Source organism: Vespa velutina, chromosome 21 (assembly GCF_912470025.1).
Source record: "Vespa velutina chromosome 21, iVesVel2.1, whole genome shotgun sequence".
In the NCBI taxonomy this organism is placed as follows: Eukaryota; Metazoa; Arthropoda; class Insecta; order Hymenoptera; family Vespidae; genus Vespa; species Vespa velutina.
The window spans coordinates 920,413-942,997 of NC_062208.1; the positions used below are offsets into that span (position 1 = coordinate 920,413).

Sequence of the window (22,585 nt, forward strand, 5' to 3'; positions counted from 1 at the left end):
AGAAAGAAGAATTCAACTTGATATGAACTTGATATTTTATGATGGCCTTGTGTACGAAAAAAAAAAAAAAAAAAAACAAAAAAAACAAAAATAACGATATTGAGAGAGATAGGAAACAAAAAAAAGGTATACAATTAAAATATATTTATTTTAAATGTTTTAGATTGAATAAGATTGTTGGATTATTGGAATGAATTGATTTTTTCTCTTTGACATTTTGTCGCTCGTATCGAAAGACTTAAAAGGGAGATATTTTAAATGTTATAATTAAATGAAATGCCCAGTATGTTACATAGATAAGTATATATATTGTGTGTGTGTGCGTGTGTGTGTGTGTGTGTATGTATATGAGTTTGTACAAATACAACTATTCAGGTATTTGCCTTCGAGGCGATTTTTCCAGGCAAATGTTATTCTTGAAGCCTTCGTAATGGCCTTGATTCTCCGCCCACTTTGTATTTTCGATTATACAATTTCGAAAAACACTGAGATAAAGATAAGGACAAAATATTCGAACGTATCGGGACTTATTTTTCATTCGAAATATCAATCAATAAATGTTAACTATAATCAAATCAATAAAAAAAAAAAAAAAAAAAGAAAGAAAGAAAGAAAAAATTTACTTAATGTGTGTGTATAAATAAATATATATATATATATATATTTATTTATTTATTTATTTATTATAGTTCATGATATAGTTCCTATGTAAAAATCTAATAATTATTGCAAGAAAACGAAAAAAAGAGATCTGCTAGTTTTTTTAATTTTCTAAAAAGAAATCTTTTTTCGTATGTAATATATAAAAAAAACAAAAAAAAAAAAATATTATATATAGTGTAAAATTTATAATACTATATTATTATATCACTATAATTATACTTACTGACAAGTTTATTTATCTTTCTAGCTTTTTTGTACTAATCGTAAACAATAGTAATTATATTTTTTTATTATGCTAATTATAGTAAAGTAATTACACTATATTTACATTATATACACTTATAGCAATACTATATGTATATTATATTTATAAATATATGTAATATATTACTATAGTATTAATAGTTCTTAGATAATTTAAGAGATCAATTAATATTTTTTAAGACCTTTTAAGATTCTAATTCTATAATCCGAAAATAACAAATTAGTTTAAAAGTTTTCGAAAAAAAAATTAGAAACTTTTAAATCCATCCTGTACTTGCAATAAAAGTATTCCACTATACTAAATATAATGTAATTAATGAAACTTATATAATATGATTATAAATGATATTTTGAAAACATTAAAACTTTCATATATATCAACTTATGAAACAGAAATAATTTCGTTACGATAAAATAAAATAAAATTTAATAATACATAAGTGTATAAGTCTGTGACCTTAAAATTGAATGGCATTATAGAGAATTAAATGGAAAAAAAAAAAAAAAAATAAATTTTTTTTAAATAATAAGTTTATATATTGTTTCTTAATATTTAAATAATATAAATAATTTCCATTAATAGTAAAAAATTTTTCCTATTTCTATCATCGATATTTTAAGATTACATTTCAATTAAACAAAATAATAACAACGATAATAATAATAATAATAATAATAATAATAATAATAATAATAAAAAGAAGAAAAAACTTTCATTTAAACTTTCATAATTCCGCCGATTTTTTTTTTTTTTTTTTTTTTTTTTTTTTTTTTGTAACTAATTTTGTAAATTTTTGTAAAATACAAACAACTAATTTTTTTTCTTTCTTTAGATTTGCGAAAATATAATATGTATCATTGTTTATAACAAACGTTAATTAATTAATAAACTACAATTTCACGAAGTCTTATTTCAAATTGATCAGTGTACAAATATTTTCTACTACGTTCACTGTATGCATACCAAAATGAGTTAAAAAAAAAAAAAAAAAAAAAAAAAAAAAAAAAAAAAAAAAAAAAAAAGAGGAAAGGAAATGAAAGGAAGAAGAAAATTTCGAAATTAGCATAAAACTCAAATCTACTATAAAGTTAAATCGTTGCAATAGTCTCGAGAAGAGGTCCAACGCGTTTTGTTAAGCCGTGCCAATGAACGCAATGACCTCTGATTACGTGGCAAACCGTGTTAATCATCGCTAATTTATGTCTTACGACTAACTACGAGAGATAAACGGAGGGATTCGCATAAAGGGGAACGAACATAGAATACCAATCAACCTTTCTCTGTTCTTTCATATTTTCCTTTTTTTTTTTTTTTTTTTTTTTTCGTAATAAGTTAATTAATTTAAATTAAATAGTTCAGTTAATGTGAATTAAATCAATTATAATAAATAATATACTGATGTAGTACTGATTTAGTTCACATTAAATATCACCGACACTTGATTTTAAATATTTGTTTATGAATTTTTTCTTATCATTATTACCGTTATCATTATTACCCTTATCATTATTACCATTCATGTTTGTTCATTTTATATATGTATATTTCTTTTTTTTTTTTTTTTTTTTTTTTTTTTTTTTTTTTTTTTTTTTTGATAATAACTTTTGGAACACTTGCCACTTCGATATCAAAAGATCGAAATATTTATTATAAAATTGACGATTTTTCATAAGGATAAAAATTTCAAATCTATCTGCTTAGCCATTTGAAACGAAGGATTTATATTTTTGTCGTTCGATATGCGTTACATCTAATGGCAAAAAAAAAAAAAAAGCAAACGATCAGAATTTTTAATTTTTTAAATACATGTAAACATCTTTCGATAAACCAAAAAAAGGTAGTTAAGAGAGTTAAGGACGCCAAAAAAATTGATTTTTTTTTTTTTTTTATAAGCAAAAATATGTTCTTTGCAAAAGTGACGAACAATTTATATCAACGATGAAACAACACTGCAGTGTACAATTAATTTAAATGCGTTCATTTCGGTAGATTAGCGTCTTTTTTTTCTTTTGCTAAAGAGGATCGAATATTTCAAATTCGAACATTTTTTTTTCTTTTTTTTTGTTTTTTAGTTCTTGTTCGACACATATACGAACAGAGTATGAATTGTTTGCGTGTCAATTGAAAAACCGCATGCATCTCGAAATACTTGTATCTGTGAGTGTGTAAATCGTAGGAAAAGAAATTTTTAATACATAAAGATATTTCTAAAAAAAAAAAAAAAAAAAAAAAAAAAAAAGAAAAAAAAAAAAAAAGTCATACTTCTCTTCGACAGCGTTAATAAGAAAAAAGAATTTCTTTTATTATATCCGAAATCACTTTTTCGACATTACAAAGGAGATTAAATTCATCTACGTGTTACGTAAGACTTTTAATCAAAAATTTTGTAATGAATCAAAATATCACAATTCATTTATTTATTTTGTTCATTCAAAATCACTCGAACATAATCGATGCCAAAGCAGTGAACCCATCATTTCTATTATAAATTCGAGTTAATCCATTCGTTCCTTAAGAAAAAAAAAGAAAAAGAAAAAAAAAAAAGAAAGAGATAAAGAAAGAAAAAATAGGAAGGAAGACATAATTTTAGAAATATTACATTTTAATGTGAAACACACAAAGATCGTAAAAAAAAAATGTTTAAACACCTGAAATACTTTCGTAACATAATCACCCGTTACACTTTTCGCTATATCGAAACCATAAATAACTCTTTGCGGTCATGCCTAAAAATAAGAAAATAGAAAGAGGCAAAGAGATAGACAGAGATAGACAGAGAGAGAGAGATAGATAGAGAGAGAGAGAGAGAGAGAGAGAGAGAGAACGAGAGCGAAAGAGAGAGAGGGAGAGAGAAAGAGAGAACTGCATCGATTCATCGAGTTACGTATTGGTGAGTTCGCATCGATACTACGAAGATGACAGTGACGATAGACGCAAAGTTGAAACGAATTCTTAGAAGTACAAGTATCTCTCTCTCTCTCTCTCTCTCTCTCTCTCTCTCTCTCTCTCTCTCTCTCTCTCTCTCTCTCTTTTAGTACTACATTTTCTCTTTCTATCAATCTATTTACCTATTCTTTTTCTCTTTCTCTCAACTATCTATCTATCTACTCTCTCTCTTTCTCTATCCACCTTTCTTTCACTATCTATTTATCTATTCATCAATCTATCTTGATGCTCTTTATTCTCTCTCTCTCTTTCTCTCTCTCTCTCTCTCTATCTGTCTATCTATCTGTCTCTTTCTCTCTCTGCCTTTTCGTTGCTCTTTCTATCAATCTATCTCCTCTCTCTCTCTCTCTCTCTCTCTCTCCCTCTCTCTCCCTATCTATCTCTATCTCTATCTATCTTTCTGTCAATATCTACTTATCTTTCTATCTTCTCTTTCTCCCTTCCTCCCTCTCTCTCTCTCTTTTTCTTTCTCTTCCTCTTTCTGTCTTTCCTCTCTTTCTCTTTCTCTCTCAATCTCTCGGGGTTTCTCTCTTTCTCTCTTTCCGAACGGACACGCTCGATTTGCTAACCACGGTGACAGCACGAAACAAGAGAGATATCTCTCCTCCTCCATCGAATGGCACGCACCGTTGGACTTTATAAAGCGACAAAGTCGTCTCGACGCCTCGTTAGTGACCGGCCATTATTAAGTGCCGCCCCCGTTAACGAGCCAGAACGATCCATCCGAGGATTCTTTTACCAAAATGGCTCGTTGCTACATACATGAACAAGTTGCCGTTATGTACTCCATACTCATGACTTGATAATAAATTCTACTCGTACGAGCCACTAACGAAATTCGATTAAGAACTAACTGATTTATTTTAAATGACGAATATATATATATATATATATTGCAATAGATATATTAAAATTTTATGTTCATTCGTTTTTTTAAATAAAAGAAAATCATTCATTTATAATATTATATATCTATTATTATATATTTTATTTGATATGGTTTTTATTAATTATATTTGTATATATTTAATATATGAGAATAATAATATTGTAATATAGTATAATATAATTATAGTTTTACGATATATACGTATGTATATATAATCATATTATATACATATATCATACGATCATATAGAATATATATATATATATAAATATATTTAATAAAAATATTATAATTATACTACGCTTTAAGTATACTTAAAGAAAAAGAAAAAGAAAAAAGAAACATAAGAAACTTCGTATATGTAACAAACAATTGTTACATAAGTAATCTGATATAAATCAGATGAAATCAAACAGAAATTTAAAGAAATGTAGATAAATATACACACACACACATACACACACATGTACGTATATATATATATATATATAAAACATGAAAAATATTATGAGAGTATTATAACACTTTAAACTATACCTATCCAAATGATTTATAATTTCGAATTAGACAGAAAATTTGTAATTATCAGCAAATGAAGTATTTCTATAATTACCGTAAAATATAAACATTAGTCGATACTTATTATATATTATTATCTGACGAACAAGGTATACGCGCGCGTGCGTGTGTGTGTGTGTGTGTGTGTGTTTGTGTGTTTGTGTGTACAAGTAAAATATATATCATTTCAATTCGTATTATTTCACTTTACTCCATGTTAAGTTGTGCAATCGTGTAAGAAACTTCTTTCGTTGCTCTACATTCGCCGTGCTTAGATAACACATCGAAAGTTATTTAAATTCGATTCGTAGAGTAGTGAAATTTATTTAACAGACGTTCACAGATTAACTATATCTATTCAACGTAGAAACACCGGTACTTGTCTGTAACTTTCGATTTTACTACGTCAAGGAAGTAATCGAAATAGTTAACGAGTCCTCGAAACAACTTCATATTTTATGGTGTTACCGTTATAAAATACATACGAATTAGAATATCAATTGGAGATTATATATATATATATATATATATATATATATATATATATATATATATATCCTGATTTCTGTCTGCGAATATAAAGATAGATTAATAGGAGTGGACATGAATATATGTATAAGAATAATTTTTTAGATTTGTATAGAAAAGTATAATAATATATTATATTTAGTATAGTAAAGTATACCATAATAATACTGCTTTAGTATAGTATATATTATTAATTATAATTCTTTAATATAATTTTATATATATATATATAGTTTTTTTATTATTATTATTTTTAATTATAACTTAATTAAATTTTTAATAATTATAATTACATTATAAATAAATATATATATATATATATATTAATATTTTGTTATTTAATTATAGTATTTCTTTTTAAATAAATTATTATACAATACTATACTTATACTATAACAATACTACAATATACTAGTATATATTATATAGTATACTAATATACATGTAAATATATTGTAATAAATAATACTAAAATTTTCGAATTATATGATCTTTCATAGACTCGAAAAAGTATTAGTTTACAGTGGCTAAAAAAACAACAATAACAATAATAATAATAATAATAACAATAATAATAATTGAGCTGAAAATAAATGAACCAATACGAATGAATGTCTATATATATGAGCATAATTTTCTAATGTGTTATAGTACAATATAGTATTTTTATTAAATACATAATTACATAATACTATACTTATACCATAACAGTATTAGAATATAATATATGGTTTACCAGTATATACGTAAATATATAACACTATATATAACTAAAACTGTAACTTTCAAATTACATAATCATTCGTAGAAACGATCAAAGATCAGGTTAAAAAAAAAAAAAAAAAAAAGAAATAAAGAAATAAGAAAAAAAGAATAAATAAATAAATAAATAAATAAATAAATAATTAAAAAGAGAAAAAAATAATCTAGCTAAAAATAAACGAAAACATTTTTCTGTAAATTTTCTCAGGTATCAGAGTGATGGAGAAAAAAAAAAAAAACCCCCAAATCCTCGATCGATCAAGTCTAATGTCTAGCGTTATATAAAACCGGTATTTAGGTTATAATAACCGTATTTAGATTGTGCCTGGCACAGGAACAACAACAACGATGACGACGATGACGACGACGACGACGACAACTACGATTCACGACGGTCGACGATGTTCGTACGTTCGAAGATTCGAACGAGTAAAAGAACGAAAGCAAAGATGGTATCTCGCGCGTTTGTAAAAGAGGGTGGGGGTGGGGTTTTGGGCCTGAGATGGGTGGGGGCCGAGGGGCCGGTGGGCCGGGGGCCGGGGGCCGGGGGGGGGGATTCGAACTAAGAGGAAAAAGAAGAAGAGAAGCGAGCTTTACCTTGACCGTTGGAGTGATTTTGTTGCGGCGACTGCGGCTGGCCCTGCGTCAGTATAATTTGACTTTCGAGCTGCTGGAGCTCGGCTTGTAGCTCGTTCAACTTGCTGTTGGCCTTCTTCACGATAGTCGCCACGTCCGATAGCGCCTTACGATCGGTTGCAACCTCCCTAAGCTTCTCAGCACCGGCTTTTATCTTTAATTCCTAAAAAATAAACACACGCACAAAAACAAGACGTTCAATATTAATAATAATGACAACAACAATAACAACAATAATACTAATAATGATGATGATGATGATAATAATAATAATAATACTATCATCAGTAACAACAACAAGAACAATAATAATAATGACGATGATGATAATAATAATAATAATAATAATATTAATAATAATCATGAAAAAACAAACCATAATGTAAAAGATAATTAATAATCCAAATTGAAAATCTATTTTTGAATAATAATATAACTATCGGATGATATTCCTAATAAAATAAGTCATAATGAATAATCTTTTGAATCAGAGTGTACCTTAAAAACGCCATGGCGTTTAATGAGTACTTATTTATGGCGGGGAGGGAGGGAGAGAGAGACTTATCGAAGAGACTTATCGAGAAAAAATTTCAAACACATGACAAACACAGGGAAAAAAAACGAAAAGGAAAGAAAAGATATAATAAAATCGAATCTCAGATGTGAAAATAAATCGATATCGATTAATTGCGACATCATTAAGAATTTGGAATAATTCGTGAATCTGAAAAATTCACGATTAATCGAAAGTCATAAGGGGTTATAAGATTAGTCATTGTACGGAGGGAGAAAAAATTTGTTCGAAAAAGAAATAAAAAATAAAATACACATTGTGAAAATTGATAAAACATTTATAACTAATAGGGGATCATGACGGAAAGGAAGAAAAAAATTTTGTTCGAATAAAATATAGAAAAGAACAATTTTCAAATAAAAATAGATATGGATTATGATCGCCATGGTAAATAACCGTAAACCGGAGTATCCACCATAACAGGTTGAATTCCATGAGTAGAGTTGGGTGAGGGGAGGATAGGAGAGGGAGGAAGGAGCGCGATTTGTCCAAAAAACAGACAGTAGAAAATTTCAAGTAAATAAGAAAAAGTCTAATGAACGTTGAAAATATTCAATATCATTTCGAAATAATGATAAATTCAATGATGATGACGACAATGTATAAGTTTGATACGATAAATAATTATGATCATAAAGAGATTTTTATCTAAAGAAAATATTTTCGAATAAATAACAAAAATGAAAATATTTAAATACTAAAGAATAAAAAAAGATCTGAATTTATAAATATAGAGATATTTAAATTGTTACGTTTCCTCGTTACATGATGAATAATTATAATAATTTTTATCAACGATTTGTAATTATTTAATTATTATTAATTCTTATTATTAATTATTATTAATTCTTATTATTAATTATTAGTAGTAATTATTCTTTATTATTATTATTATTATTATTATTATTATTATTATTATTATTATTGTCATTATTATTATTATTATTAACGATAATAATTTTTATCAATGATTTGTAATTATTATTATTATTATTATTATTATTATTATTATTATTATTATTATTATTATTATTATTATTATTAATGTTATTTCTTTCGTCTTTTACTATTAATTAACTTTTATTAATTTTATTGTGATATGAAGAAATAAAAAAGAAAAGAAACAAAATAGAGAAACACATAGAGAAAGAGAGATAAAGAGAAAGAGAGAGAGAGAGAGAGAGAGAGAGAGAGAGAGATCGAATGAACAGTATGTTTGACTCGAAAATTCGAAATAAACTCATTTTGAGTTCGGCGTGATCGACCTATTATTCGCTCGAGTGCATTTTCATCTTTCAACGAAATAACTTCCTCTCTCAGGATGAAGCAAATGGAACGTAAAATTGCATTCTATATAATATTGCTATATTTCTTTACATTATATTTTACTTTTCTTCTCTTCGTTTATCGTCGATGTCTCACAAGAAGGAAACATGTCTTTCTGTCTCTCTCTCTCTCTCTCTCTCTCCCTCTCTCTCTCTCTCTCTCTCTCGCTTTCTCTTTCTCGCTCTCTCTCTCGTGATACTAACGCTAATCGATCGCGAAGCTTGTTCGTCGTTAAATATAACGGCTTGTCCGCGAGCGGACGAGTTAACGGAAGTAAGAAGATCCTTTTTTTTTTTTTTTTTTTTTTTTTTTTTAAGCTAACTTTCATTTCTTTCTTTAGAGTTTATCCGAAAAAAATGAAAATAGAAACTTGTCTTTATAATTTTTTGCTAGCATTTTGAAAATCACATTCGTCCAATAATAAGAATCATTATCTTATGTTAGTAATAGAAATATTTGTAATTTTTATATTATTGTCTATTTATATATTATGTTAATAAGTAATAATAAATTATTTAATTTATTATATACAATTTATAATTTATAAATATACATATATATATATAACAATAATAGATTTAATTTTAATATATATATAAGTATATTAAATATTTTTATATATTATTACATATATATCTTTACATATATATTAATAAAGAATTATTAAATTTTTATTTTTACTTCTTAATTGTAATATTTGTGTGTGTGTGTGTGTGTGTGTGTACTTGCGCGCGCGCATAACAACGTGTGTATATATATATATATATATATATATATATATATATATATATGTGAGCCGTTTATTTTGAAAGTGGCCTAACTTCATTTATCTTTAAATCGAGATATTTAAGGATTTGCGTTTCAATGAATTTAAAAATATGCGTATAGGATACTAATGAGCCATACTACTTAAGTGTATCTAAGGGTGTTAAATTTATAGTTCCTATTAAAATAGTGACAATTATTAAGTGAATAATATGCGTTTTCTTATTAAGAATGGAGTTAGGCCACTTTAAAAATTAACAATCAGATTCATTATAAAATTTGAAGGTGCTAAAGTCCATTCAACATAATTTAAGATGCTTCAAATTGAAAAAAACAATACTCAATTTATTTTACATATCTTTAAAACACTTCGAAAACATAATTTATGCGATTCAAAATATTTTTTAATTACATAACGTACAAAATTACGAACATAAATTTATTACAAAACAATTTACTACTCATCTAGATTTTGTGTGTGTGAAAAGGATTTGAAGAAATCATGATGTTCCGGTGGTATATATCGTAATAGGTCAATTATGTCCTTGAACTTTGCTGTTGTAATTTGTCTGATATTTTTATACAGTGGTGTCAATATAATATTTTCGAACTTTCTTGGTATATCCCGACGTGGTAATAAATTCAGGACTTTAAAATTTTCATTTTCATTCATTGATATAAGTATAAATGAAGTTAGGCCACTTTCAATATAAACGGTTAAATTATTGAACTAACTCTGAAAACTTATGTGTCAAGAATTATCGTATTTGCTCGCAATATAAGCAACCTGAAATGCTATACTGATAAATAAGATAAAGTTGTACATATAATTATAGCAACCGGAAAAAATTGTCAAATGGAGTTAGGCCACTTTCAAAATAAACGGCTCATATATATATATATATATATATATATTTATGAAATTTAATTTGAATATATGAAAAATCCTTTCCAATAATCGCTTTTGTTCATTTTCACGAAACAATTATTTTATAGTTGTTTATATCTCTTACAAAGAATAATGTATACAGTATACAGCATACAGTATACAGTATACAGTAGAAGGACAAGAACGTTTCCGTTCTTTCCATTATTTTATCCGATATATATATATATATATATCATGCGCACACACATATATTATATATACACACATATACATACGTACATATTGTATCAGTATTTTCCATTCGAAAAATGTATACTGCAGAGAAAATTACCGACGCCGTGGACAGGAATCGCACGGTTCGAGTCTCAGGTAGAATAAATATAGCGTACGAGAGACAGAGGAGGAGGAGAAGGAGGAAGAGGAGGAGATGAAAGAAAAGATGGAGGAAAAGATGGAGTTGCCGAGAGAAAGAGAGAGAGAGAGAGAGAGAGAGAGAAGGGGAGAAGGGAATGAAAGGAGTGGGAGAATATTGGCGTACGATCGTAGCAAAACTCGTTTCTACACGACTCACAGAAATCATTTCAAAATGTTTCAGACCACCCTCGCCAGAGTATCTTTTCATCCAACTTTAGATACCTATCTAACTTTTCCTTCTTCGTACGATTTAACGACACGTTTAGTCAATGTAAATATATATATATATATATATTTCCTTTTTTTTTTTTTTAGAATAACAAATGTTTCTTCATTTATTATGGTGATATATAGGGTGAATATATTAAAATTGTGTATTAAAATAGGTACTTTGAAAAATAATATAAGCTATTTTAGAGAACATATATTAGATATGTACGAGTATATTTATATATATGTACAATATAAGTATAAAATATATTTGTGTGTGTATATGTGTATTTATATATTTAATATATGTCTACGATATTATTCCTATGATTTTTTAATTCTCTGTATATATATATATATATATATATATATGAATATATTATACAAGGTGGGGAAAAAGAAAATTTCCTAGATGAGTTTGAACATTAATAAAATTAACCTTTACTTGTAGCTTTACAACTTGAAAGAAAAAAAAAAAAAAAAAACAAAAAAAACAAAAAAATAATAATAAAATTAAAAAAATACGGAAAAGAAAAAAAAATAATTTTCTTTACAATTGGGGAAAAGAAAAAAGAAAATAAAATGGAAAAAATAAAATTGAAATACTAAACAATGTCGAAAAGTAAATACATTATTTTAAAAATTACTTAGAGAAATATTTATAGAGCTTTTGGCCGATCTTATATATATATATTACTATTTTACTATTATATACTGGAAGCTTTCAATCCAATCCATAAATACGGAAAAAACTAAGAAATATTGATCATTCGATTTGACCGGAAATTGGCTATTTTGTTTCATACTCTTAAAATATTCGATACATGAATCGAAAAAATTTTCTTGATATCTATTTTTTGTTCCTTTTTTTTCTAATGCTTCTAACAAACGAGATATCCAATTAGTCCTTAATTTATATAATCAATCAATCAATTTATATATATACAGATTAACTTTTTCTTTTGAATATACTTATTTTTTTGTTACATATATTTTAATCTAAAAAAAATCTTTTCCTTCTTTTTTTATTTTTCCGAATGAATGGATTTGTTGAAAAACTTAAACTGAATTTTTTCAATCTTGAACTAACACATTTAATCGAATTGTACAGCCAATAACTAATGTTGGTATTTGTAATATTTTATAAATATATACATATATATACATATATATATATATATATATATATATATATATATATTTAAAATACATTAAATTGTGTTATTTATATAACATATTATATATAACACATTAAATTGTTTATTTAATACATATATATATACATGCTCCAATCGTATACCCACAAATGTTTTATTGCATATCCCACATTGAAAATCCTTACATTAAATAATAAAAAAAAAATAAATGACATGGCATTGGAGATGTTCATAAATACAAACGTAATAAAAACCTAACCTATACTATATAATCGAGCGTGTAGGCGTAATCGTAGAATTTACTAGTTCGCGATTTCCTTTGGTTTGTCGATAAATAAATAAGATCTGAATCTACATTGAAAAGAAAAAAAAGAAAAATATAAAGAAAAAAAAAAGAAAGAAAGAAAAAAATCCTAAAAATACAATGTTGTTTATTACAATATAAAATATTACAAATACCAACATTACTTATTGACTGCAAAATCCCCTATGCAATGTACTTAGATCAAGGTCGAACAAATTCAACCAACTTCTCAACAAATTCATTCGTTCGGAAAAATAAAAAAATAAAAAAAAAAAAAAGAAATAAAAAGATAAAAAAAAAAATAAAATAAAGAGAGAAAGAAAGAAAAAAAAGTTTTTTTTTAATTAAAAGATATATATATATATATATATATATATATATATATATATATATATATATAAAAGAAAAAGTTAAATTGTCGTGTCGAAATTCTTTTCATGTCAATGGTCTGAATGAATTCGAAACGATCAACAAGAAACGATGAAAGACGACGTCACTACGACGTATCAAAGACTTTCTTAATGATACGGTGATTCATAACATGCTCTTTCAATTCCCCTTCGTACCAACACGACGCAGCAGATAGTGTTTACTTACTTTACAAGACGTTTTTCATATTAAGCTTACGTGGAATTATTCGCGTATTCTTCTCAGATTTCGCATGGACTCGCATAAATTGGTTGATCCATTTATTATTCTTAGTTCTTTTTTCTTTTTTCCTTCTTCTTTTTATCCCCTTGGTTGAATACTCGTCGAAATCTTTTCTTTTCTTTTTCCTTTTTTTTTTTTTTTTTTTTTGTTTTTACAACTTAGGGAGACAACGACGACGACGACGACAATGATGATGATGATGATGATGATGAAGTTAATGATGATGATGATGATGATGATGATGATGATGATGATGATGATGATGATGATGATGATGATGATGATGATGATGATGATGATGATGATGATGATGATGATGATATCGCATGGACTCGCATAAATTCGTTGATCCATTATTATTCTTAGTTTTTTTTCTTCCTTTTATCTCCTTAGTTGAAAACGAATACTCGTCGAAATCCTTTCTTTTTTTGTCTTCCTTCTAATTTCTTTCCTTTTTCCTATTTTTTCTTTTTTTTTTTTTTTGTCTTAGAGAGACGACCACGACGACGACGACGACGACGATAATGGTTATGGTGATGGTGATGATGATGACGATGACGATGACGATGATGATGATGATCAAACGACGAGTGGGAAATAAGTGGAACACGTGCGTGGGTGGCATCGGGTGTAAATAAAAACAAACTAAGCTTGGCTCGTTATCGTTTGGTTGAGATGATGGATCAAGCGACATATTATATCTTTTATCGTCGGACAAATATTTTATGTTATTAATATATTGTAGTATCATTTATATATATATATATATATATATATATATATATATATAATATTATATTATAATTTAATAATGTTATATAACTTTCTCTTAAATCCAAGATAATTAAATATCTATATATGTGTAGATATGTAAATTATCTTATAATATATAATATATAATATATAATGTATAACATTATAAAATAATAATAATAATATATATATTATTAGCTTATAACATTATTATCTTATATAATTTAGTTAAATTATTAAAAAATATTAATAAACTGTTTATTATATAATTAATAATAAAAAGATTAGATTGAGAATGTTCCTCCATTTAAATTAGTTTAAATTTTATTTATTAAATATTATTGGATATTATATCTTTCATCGTCGAACAAATATTGAACGCCATTAATGTATTGTAGTATTAATTATTATATAATAATGTTATATAACTTTATCTTATATCCAAGATAAAGTTATATTGTGTGTATGTGTGTGTATATGTATATATATAATTATCTTATAATATTATTATCTTATATGACTTAATTAAATTAATAAAAAATATTAATAGATTAATTATTATATAACTAATGATAAAAAGATTAGATCGGGGATATTCTTTTCATTTAGATTTGTTAAAATTTTATTTATTGAATTATATTGTATGTAACTCCTGTAAATACGATTTTATTTAACAATAAAAAATATTTGTGCGCTTATGTATTACTAATTTTATATCTATTAAAAATGTGTGATAAACTATTGATGTTAGATAAAATACGATATCATTTATTTTAAATTCTTTTGCATAGAATTTCATTTATATATATATAATATATATATATATATATATTTTTTTTTTAAATAAATGTTTATTTATTATAAATTTTTATAATAATTATAAATTTACTACAATATTTATTTGTAAAGCTTATATATCATAAAAACTGATAATTTAAATTTTTCTTGTGATTTTGTTTTAATATAGATTTAAATTATATTATTATAGATTTATATTATAATTTGTTTATTATGAATTATATAGAATTTTATTCTTTTCTTTTTTTTTCTTTTTTTTTTTTTTTTTTTTTTTTTTTTTTTTTTAATTTATATTCTTTTAGATAAGAATTTTATTAGAATACATTTATATAACGCTTGGATATAAGACAAATATTGATTATAATTTTTTTTTTTTTTTTTTTTTTTTTTTTTTTTTTATTAGGAATATTTACAAATCACGACAGTAAGAATTTTATTTAAATGATTATTTATAAGAGTTAATTATAAAATTATAGAATTTATAATACATTTGCATTGAATTTCATTAATATTTAAAAAAAAAAGTTAATTTCAATACAAAATTTGTATTATTTATAAATATTAAAAAAAAAAAAAAAAGAGAATAGAATATTTTAACGATTTTATTTATTCATTTTAATAATTCTTTTTATAATAATATTTTTCATCGTTCATTATAATATCATAAATTTATTATTAGAATGAGATGTATTAGATTTAATTTTTTTATTGTTTAATCAATTTATTATAAAAAATAATAATCATACAGATCTGATATAAGTTTTATTTAATAGGATTTAATAAATGCAAGTATTTAATAATAATAATAAACACTTTTCAATTCGTTCTTCATTTTTTCATTTCGATTGAGTATAAAAATTAATATATAAAATTATTACAAAAGTAAAATTGAAATTCTTCATTTTCAACAATTGATTACTTTCATCGACAATTGAAATTACTCGTGCACATACGTTTATTCTCGTAAACTGTAGTTACTCATAAGTAATGAAGACCGAAAGATAATCTTTTAAAAGATAAATAATTTTCAATTCAAATGGACATTAAAAATCCATTACCTGCAATTATCATAGAATAATAAATAATTGATTGGGAGAACCTTTTAACTCGAATAGTAGAATCATTTTAGACTACATCATTTACAAATAACTCCCATCATTGGCTTGTTGCTTGTTTCTGGATAGATATCAATCATTCAGCTTGTCATATCTTCACACATACAAACGTTCCTGACATATATTGATATTCTTCCCTGTAGATTAGGACCAAAGATATAACACATAATAAGAAAGAGAGAGAGAGAGAGAGAGAGAGAGAGAGAGAGAGAGAAATATATATATATATATATATAACATATACATATAGTAAAGAAAATTCAATCAAGTATAGAAGAATTCCCCATGATGGGGGATTAATGATAAATCTAAACGAAGAACATAAACTCTTCTTTTTTAAATATAATTTCTCATAAATTTATTATTTATCAAATTAAAATTAAATATATATATATATATATATATATATATATATATATATATATAATATATGTTTATGATATGTTTATAATGTATATTATATTTATATTATAAATAATAATATAATGTTTAATAATATGAAAATAAATTTTATTTAAAAATTTTTATTTAACTGTTAATACGATTATAAAAATTTAATTATCGTTTTATCGTATTGTTAAAATTTATCTTGCGACTTTTTCAATTTAATTAAATATAATCGACCATTAACTTTTGGATATATTATTTTCGATATTTTTCAATTTTATTCATTCGAAAGATTAATTAATAACTTTCATAACAATTTTTATTTTATTTTTATATCATAAAATTATCATAATATATATTATTTCCAAATTATATCCATTATTATATCCAAATCAACGAACGTACATTTCATTTAGTCGATCAATGAAAAACCAGTGAAAAAAATTATCAAAGTAAAAAATATTAATATCTTTATACTCGCGTAGAAATAAAATATTTAATATTCTTCGTATATTTTTATTACACTTAGCTGTAGAATTAAAATTCCATAAGAGATCCTATATAATAACGTAAGACATAAAAGGAGAAATACAAGTGACATGAAATAAGAAAATTGACAACATGGGAAATTAATTAAACATATACACATATACACATAATAGTTCCAAGTAAATGGAACGCAACCATTTATGAGAAACTGTCCTTGAATAATTTTCCTATTCAAAAATTTTCCCGTCTTTGTCATCCTCATGTAATTTCCATGTTTCCATGATTAGAAAAGCTTTGCAAGTTCCATTATCATATTAGGAATAAAAAGACGACAACGTCTATCCTTTTTTGCGGAATACAGTAGAATCATTTATAATATAGAAAATACGTTCTCTGTTATGTCAAAACGCTTTTCTTTTTTTTTTTTTCTTTTTTTTTTTTTTTTACGATTTAATGAATTATTTACGATACTTGAAAACATACATATATCTATATAAAAAGATATATGAAAGATAAAAAAAAAAAAAAAGAAGAAAAAAGAAAATAAAAAAAAATGTGTATGAAATAAACAAAAAAAAAAAAAAACAAGGTTTTATAAAATATTTTTTTTTACTATTGCAGGAGTCGTGAATTTAAAAAAAGAAAAGAAAAAAGAAACAAAAATTGAATACGAACTTTTTCTAGATAAAATTCGTTAAGAAGTTTCATAATCTTTTCCAAGATCCATTAAAAGTATTAATAAAAATTAAATCAGATTCAATTAAAAATTTATTAAAATGTATGAAGTTTGGTTATCGCTGAATTATGCTTTGTAATAAAATTTGGTTTTTTTCTTTTTCTTTTTTTTTTTTTTTTTTTTTACTTAAGATACGATAATATTTTTTCTTTTTAATTTATTTAAAACACTTGACTTAAATCTTTTTGATACAATCGATATTTATTAAATACATACGGAAGAAAAAAATAAACGAAGATATTGAATACAATTGTTATACGAAGTTATTTATATATTGTGTTACACGAAAATAAATCACAATTTTTAAAAAAACTCGTATAACATGGTACTTAAAAAAGAAAAAAATAAATAAATAAATAAATAAATAAATAAATAAAAAATAATAAAAAAATGAAAAAGACGTTTTTCGAAAAAAAAAATCAGATAATTATTAGCGAAAATAAAAGTCAGTAAAATGGAAAAGGTTTTCTTTTTTTTTTTTTTTTTTTTCTTTTTAATTTCGCTATCAAAATTCTTACTTACAATTATCATATCGTATATCATCGATATCTTTATTATTAAATTTCAATTGAAACATTAGAAAGATATTAGAATAAAATTTTCACTATTCATGTTGTTTTAACACTTATAATCCGACGTATTTAGAAAATTATTAAAAATCTTCGAAATGTCTCTTATTTTTATTTGTATTTTTCTTTTCCTTTTATTCAAAAATAATCTTTTTAATTCTATACATAGTCGTGCATTAATTTTCAATAATGATTAAAACGATAAAATAGAATTTTTATTTATATTAATTTATCTTTAATAATGCTCGATCTTTCAAATTATAGAAATATCAATTTCTTTTTTTTTTTCTATCTTTTTCTTTCTTTCTTTCTTTCTTTCTTTTTTTCCTCATCTTTTCAAATCATAATCGATCAAATAATAATAGTTGACGCTCGTATAAAATGTATTCGTATAAAACTGTCTGAATAATATGTGTAATACATAAATCCGTGTTATACATGTGATTCTACTGTGATCTCGAGATAGATGCTATTTTCGTGAGGGTAAAAATAAAATTCGTTCGAATGCAATCGCAATTCGAAAGCGAAAAAAAGAAGAAAAAAAAAAGAAAAAAGAAAAAAGAAAAAAGAAAAAAGAAAAAAGAAAAAGAAAATGAAGAGAGAGAGAAAAGAGAAAAGGAAGAAAAAATGAAGGAGCTCGAAAAGGACAAACGAAAGACAACGATGGCGAAGACATGTATATATATATATATATGTAAATATATATATATATATAGGGTGTCCAAAAGGTATGGGAGGAAACATCATACTACGTATTACTGAGGTCAAATAGATAAAAAAAAAGTTGATATAAACTTATCCAAAAATATTCAAACTAAACTTATTCAAAAATCCTTTATCGAAAAAAAGATATACATTTTTAAGGATATTCATGATTTATTTCCATTCGTCGAATTAACGATTGCCGAAATATTTTTTTTTTTCTTTTCCTTCTCTTTTTCCCCTTCGAACTTTTATTTACGGACTCGCGTGAAAAAAGAAAAAAGAAAAAAAAAAATTAACTTTATAAAAATACGATAAAAACGAAAGATTAACTTTGAAAATGTATACAAAATGCATTTGCTATTATTTTCAATACTAGTTGAAATATTAAATATAATAATATTAAATATAATATTAAATATAATAATAATATTAAAAAGAATTACGACAATCGTTCATTCGACTAATCAAAGTTTGCGTTTTTGAAGAGGAAGAAATTTTCAAATATTTCTTATATATCTCAGAATAAATCATAAATATCTTTAAAAGGATAGAAATTTTCAATAAAGCATTTTCGGGATATAAATTTATGGAATATAAGTTTGTGGATTTTATTTTTTTTTTTTTTTTCATCTATTTGACCTCAATAATACGTGATATAACATTTGATACCATACTTTTTAGATAACCTATATACACATACATACGCTCGTATATGTATGCATGTATATATGCATGTATATATGTAATATAATGTAATGTAATGTAATGTAAGCACATACCTTACGTATTTCTCTGCGTATGTGTTCCCGGAGCTCATCGAGACGAGCAGGCAAGGGCACCTGGTCACTGCCAGCAACTCCGTACTTGCTCGACAGTTCGTAAAGGACTGGGTGCCTGATGTAATCGCCCTAGAAAAAAAAGAAAAGAAGAAAGAAAGAAAAAAACAAACAAACAAACAAATTTGACTTATAAACGCAATTATGATCGAGGACCGTTCACAAGTTAAATCGATTTTGACAAGGGATTTTTTTTTTTTTTTTTTTTTTTTTTTTTTAACGTCAAACCAATTCCATGAGAATACTCTACACTCTTTATACTCATAATAAATTTCCTTAATTTTCATTATTTAATAATAAATTAAATGATAAGATTTTTCTTGGCCATCGAATAAAAAATAATTTATTTTAATAAATCAGGTTTGTTCTAATACTATTCTATTTTATTCTATTCTATTATATTCTATTTTATTCTATTCTTATTCATTTAATATGTCGTTAGATTAAAACTAAATACGTCTGGAATTTGTACACGCTGCGATGTTCAGTCGAATTTATATTTCAAATGGAAATTTAAAAAGTAATTTATGTTGTTCACATTACACTTTTTTTTCCTTTTTTTTTTTTTTTTTTTTTTATACGGAGTTAATCGATTTGACAAAGTGAACGATTCGATTATAGGACGCATAGGATTATCTATTAGTACTAACTCTTAGACATAAACATGTTATTTTTCACATAATACGACGACGTGACTATTCCGTCGTAAATGATAAAATCAATCGAAGAAATACGATAAGATTTAAGCCGATCAAAGATTCCATCGATTTTTGACGTTCTCTCAAACAAAATCATTCGTCGAAATCGTTTCATCGTATCTCGATTTATGAGAGATATTAGATAGAAAGAAAGAAAAAAAGAGAAAAAAAAATAAACGAAATAAATGATCAATATTTACAATCATTTCGTTCGAATTTTGATTAGCATATTCTTCTATTTGCTGGTCTATTATTTAATTGATTAATAATAGTAACATAAGTTGAAATTTTTTTTGTATTTTTTATCTAGATATAAATAATATTATTTCTTTTTTTTAACTAGAAAAATTTTTTTTTGCTTCAATTATGTCAATATTTAATGCTTTAATTTATTTTACATTATATATTTATGTTACTGTTTGTACATAGTTTTATTTCAAATGGTATGTTTTATTAGTATATATGCATGTATGTATGTATTTATGTATGTATTTATGTATGTATGTATGTATGCATTTTTTTTATTGTGCATTGCTTTATTGTTAAAATTCACAAGGATTTTTTTCCAAATCTTTTTTTTTTTACGATCTATTTACAGAACTTTACTTTTTTAAGTTAAAAAAAAATAGTACCTAGTAAAACATACTAATTATTAATGATAGTACTAGTATACTAATATATTGATTATAATAAGAAATATTTAAATATAATATATTTATTACTAGCTATTAATAATATATATATATATATATTATTAATGTACTGATATAATAGTAACACTTGTATTAGTGCATTAAAAATAATTTTTAAAAAATATTTTCATATTCCGTTTAATAAATATTTTACTATAGTATATAGTTCATAGGATATTAGTATAGTAACATAGTAGTATGTGTCCTAGTACTATATAAAATAATAAATATAAAATATATAAAGTATTATATAACTTGTATATATAATATATAATTGCAGCCGATTTAATTTATGACTCGTATTTATCGTAACATTCATTATTAAACAGAAAATCATATTACATTAACTCTAGTATATTAAACTCTATACAGTTATTAATACTCTATTAGTGATATGATATAGTATATTACTATATAACTGCTCATAGTAATATAACAGCAGTATAACTAATATTACTATAGTATAATAGTATTAATAATAATATTAATAATTAATATTTTTTTATATTAGTATTAATTTTTCCATATTTAAATAATATAAGTATCAGAGTGATCATTAAATAAAGTAAAGAAAAAATTTTGTTGTGGAAAAAAGAGTCATTAATTTTTTTATTTCCCATTTATTTATTTATTCATTCATTCATTTATTTATTTATTTATTTATTTATTTAGATATATAAAATACTAGTTATTCTAATGTATAATTCTGATAAATTTAATTTATGACTGGTATGATCGTAACTCCCTGTTAGACCGGAAATCCTCTGACGCATATCACCTCGTTAAAGGTTCTCCATTGCGAATAGATTGCAATATAGATTGACGGACGCGATGTAAGAGAAAAAAGAAAGAAAGAAAGAAAGAAAAAAAAAAGAAGAAGAAAAAGAAGAAAAAAAAAAAGAAAAAAAAAAGTAAGTATCGATTTCGAAGTCCCGAGTATCGACATCCCGAGACGACCCGAAGATTCGCGCTCGGACGAACGATCGATTTTCTTTAACGAGATTCTCTCACTCGACTATAAATTACGTTCGCTCGAGGCTATACTAAAACGCTTCTGAGTTCTTTAACACGTTCACTGCCGAACCTATTCTGCATAAATCGTACTATTCATTTAATGCGTGATAATACAAAAACAAAAATAATAATAAAAAAAAAAGAGAAGAAAAGAAAAAACTTAAGAAATTAAGAAAAAAAAAAAAAAGAAAAAAGAATAAAAAGGATAGATAAATTTAACGTAATTACCTTTTTATTATTAAACTTTTTACTCTTA

General features: G+C 24.4%; 1 protein-coding gene across 4 annotated transcripts in view; it reads right to left on the reverse strand.

The window, feature by feature from the left end:
* Positions 1–22,585, reverse strand: part of LOC124956371 (serine/threonine-protein kinase N) — a 71,931-nt gene that overhangs the window by 47,793 nt on the left and 1,553 nt on the right. For all 4 annotated transcript variants that reach the window (XM_047512093.1, XM_047512095.1, XM_047512092.1 and 1 more), the window contains exons 2-3: positions 19,869–19,997; positions 7,209–7,410 (exon numbers count right to left, since the gene is read on the reverse strand). In XM_047512093.1, the coding sequence (XP_047368049.1) occupies positions 7,209–7,410; positions 19,869–19,997 (331 nt within the window). The remainder of the gene's footprint in view (positions 1–7,208; positions 7,411–19,868; positions 19,998–22,585) is intronic.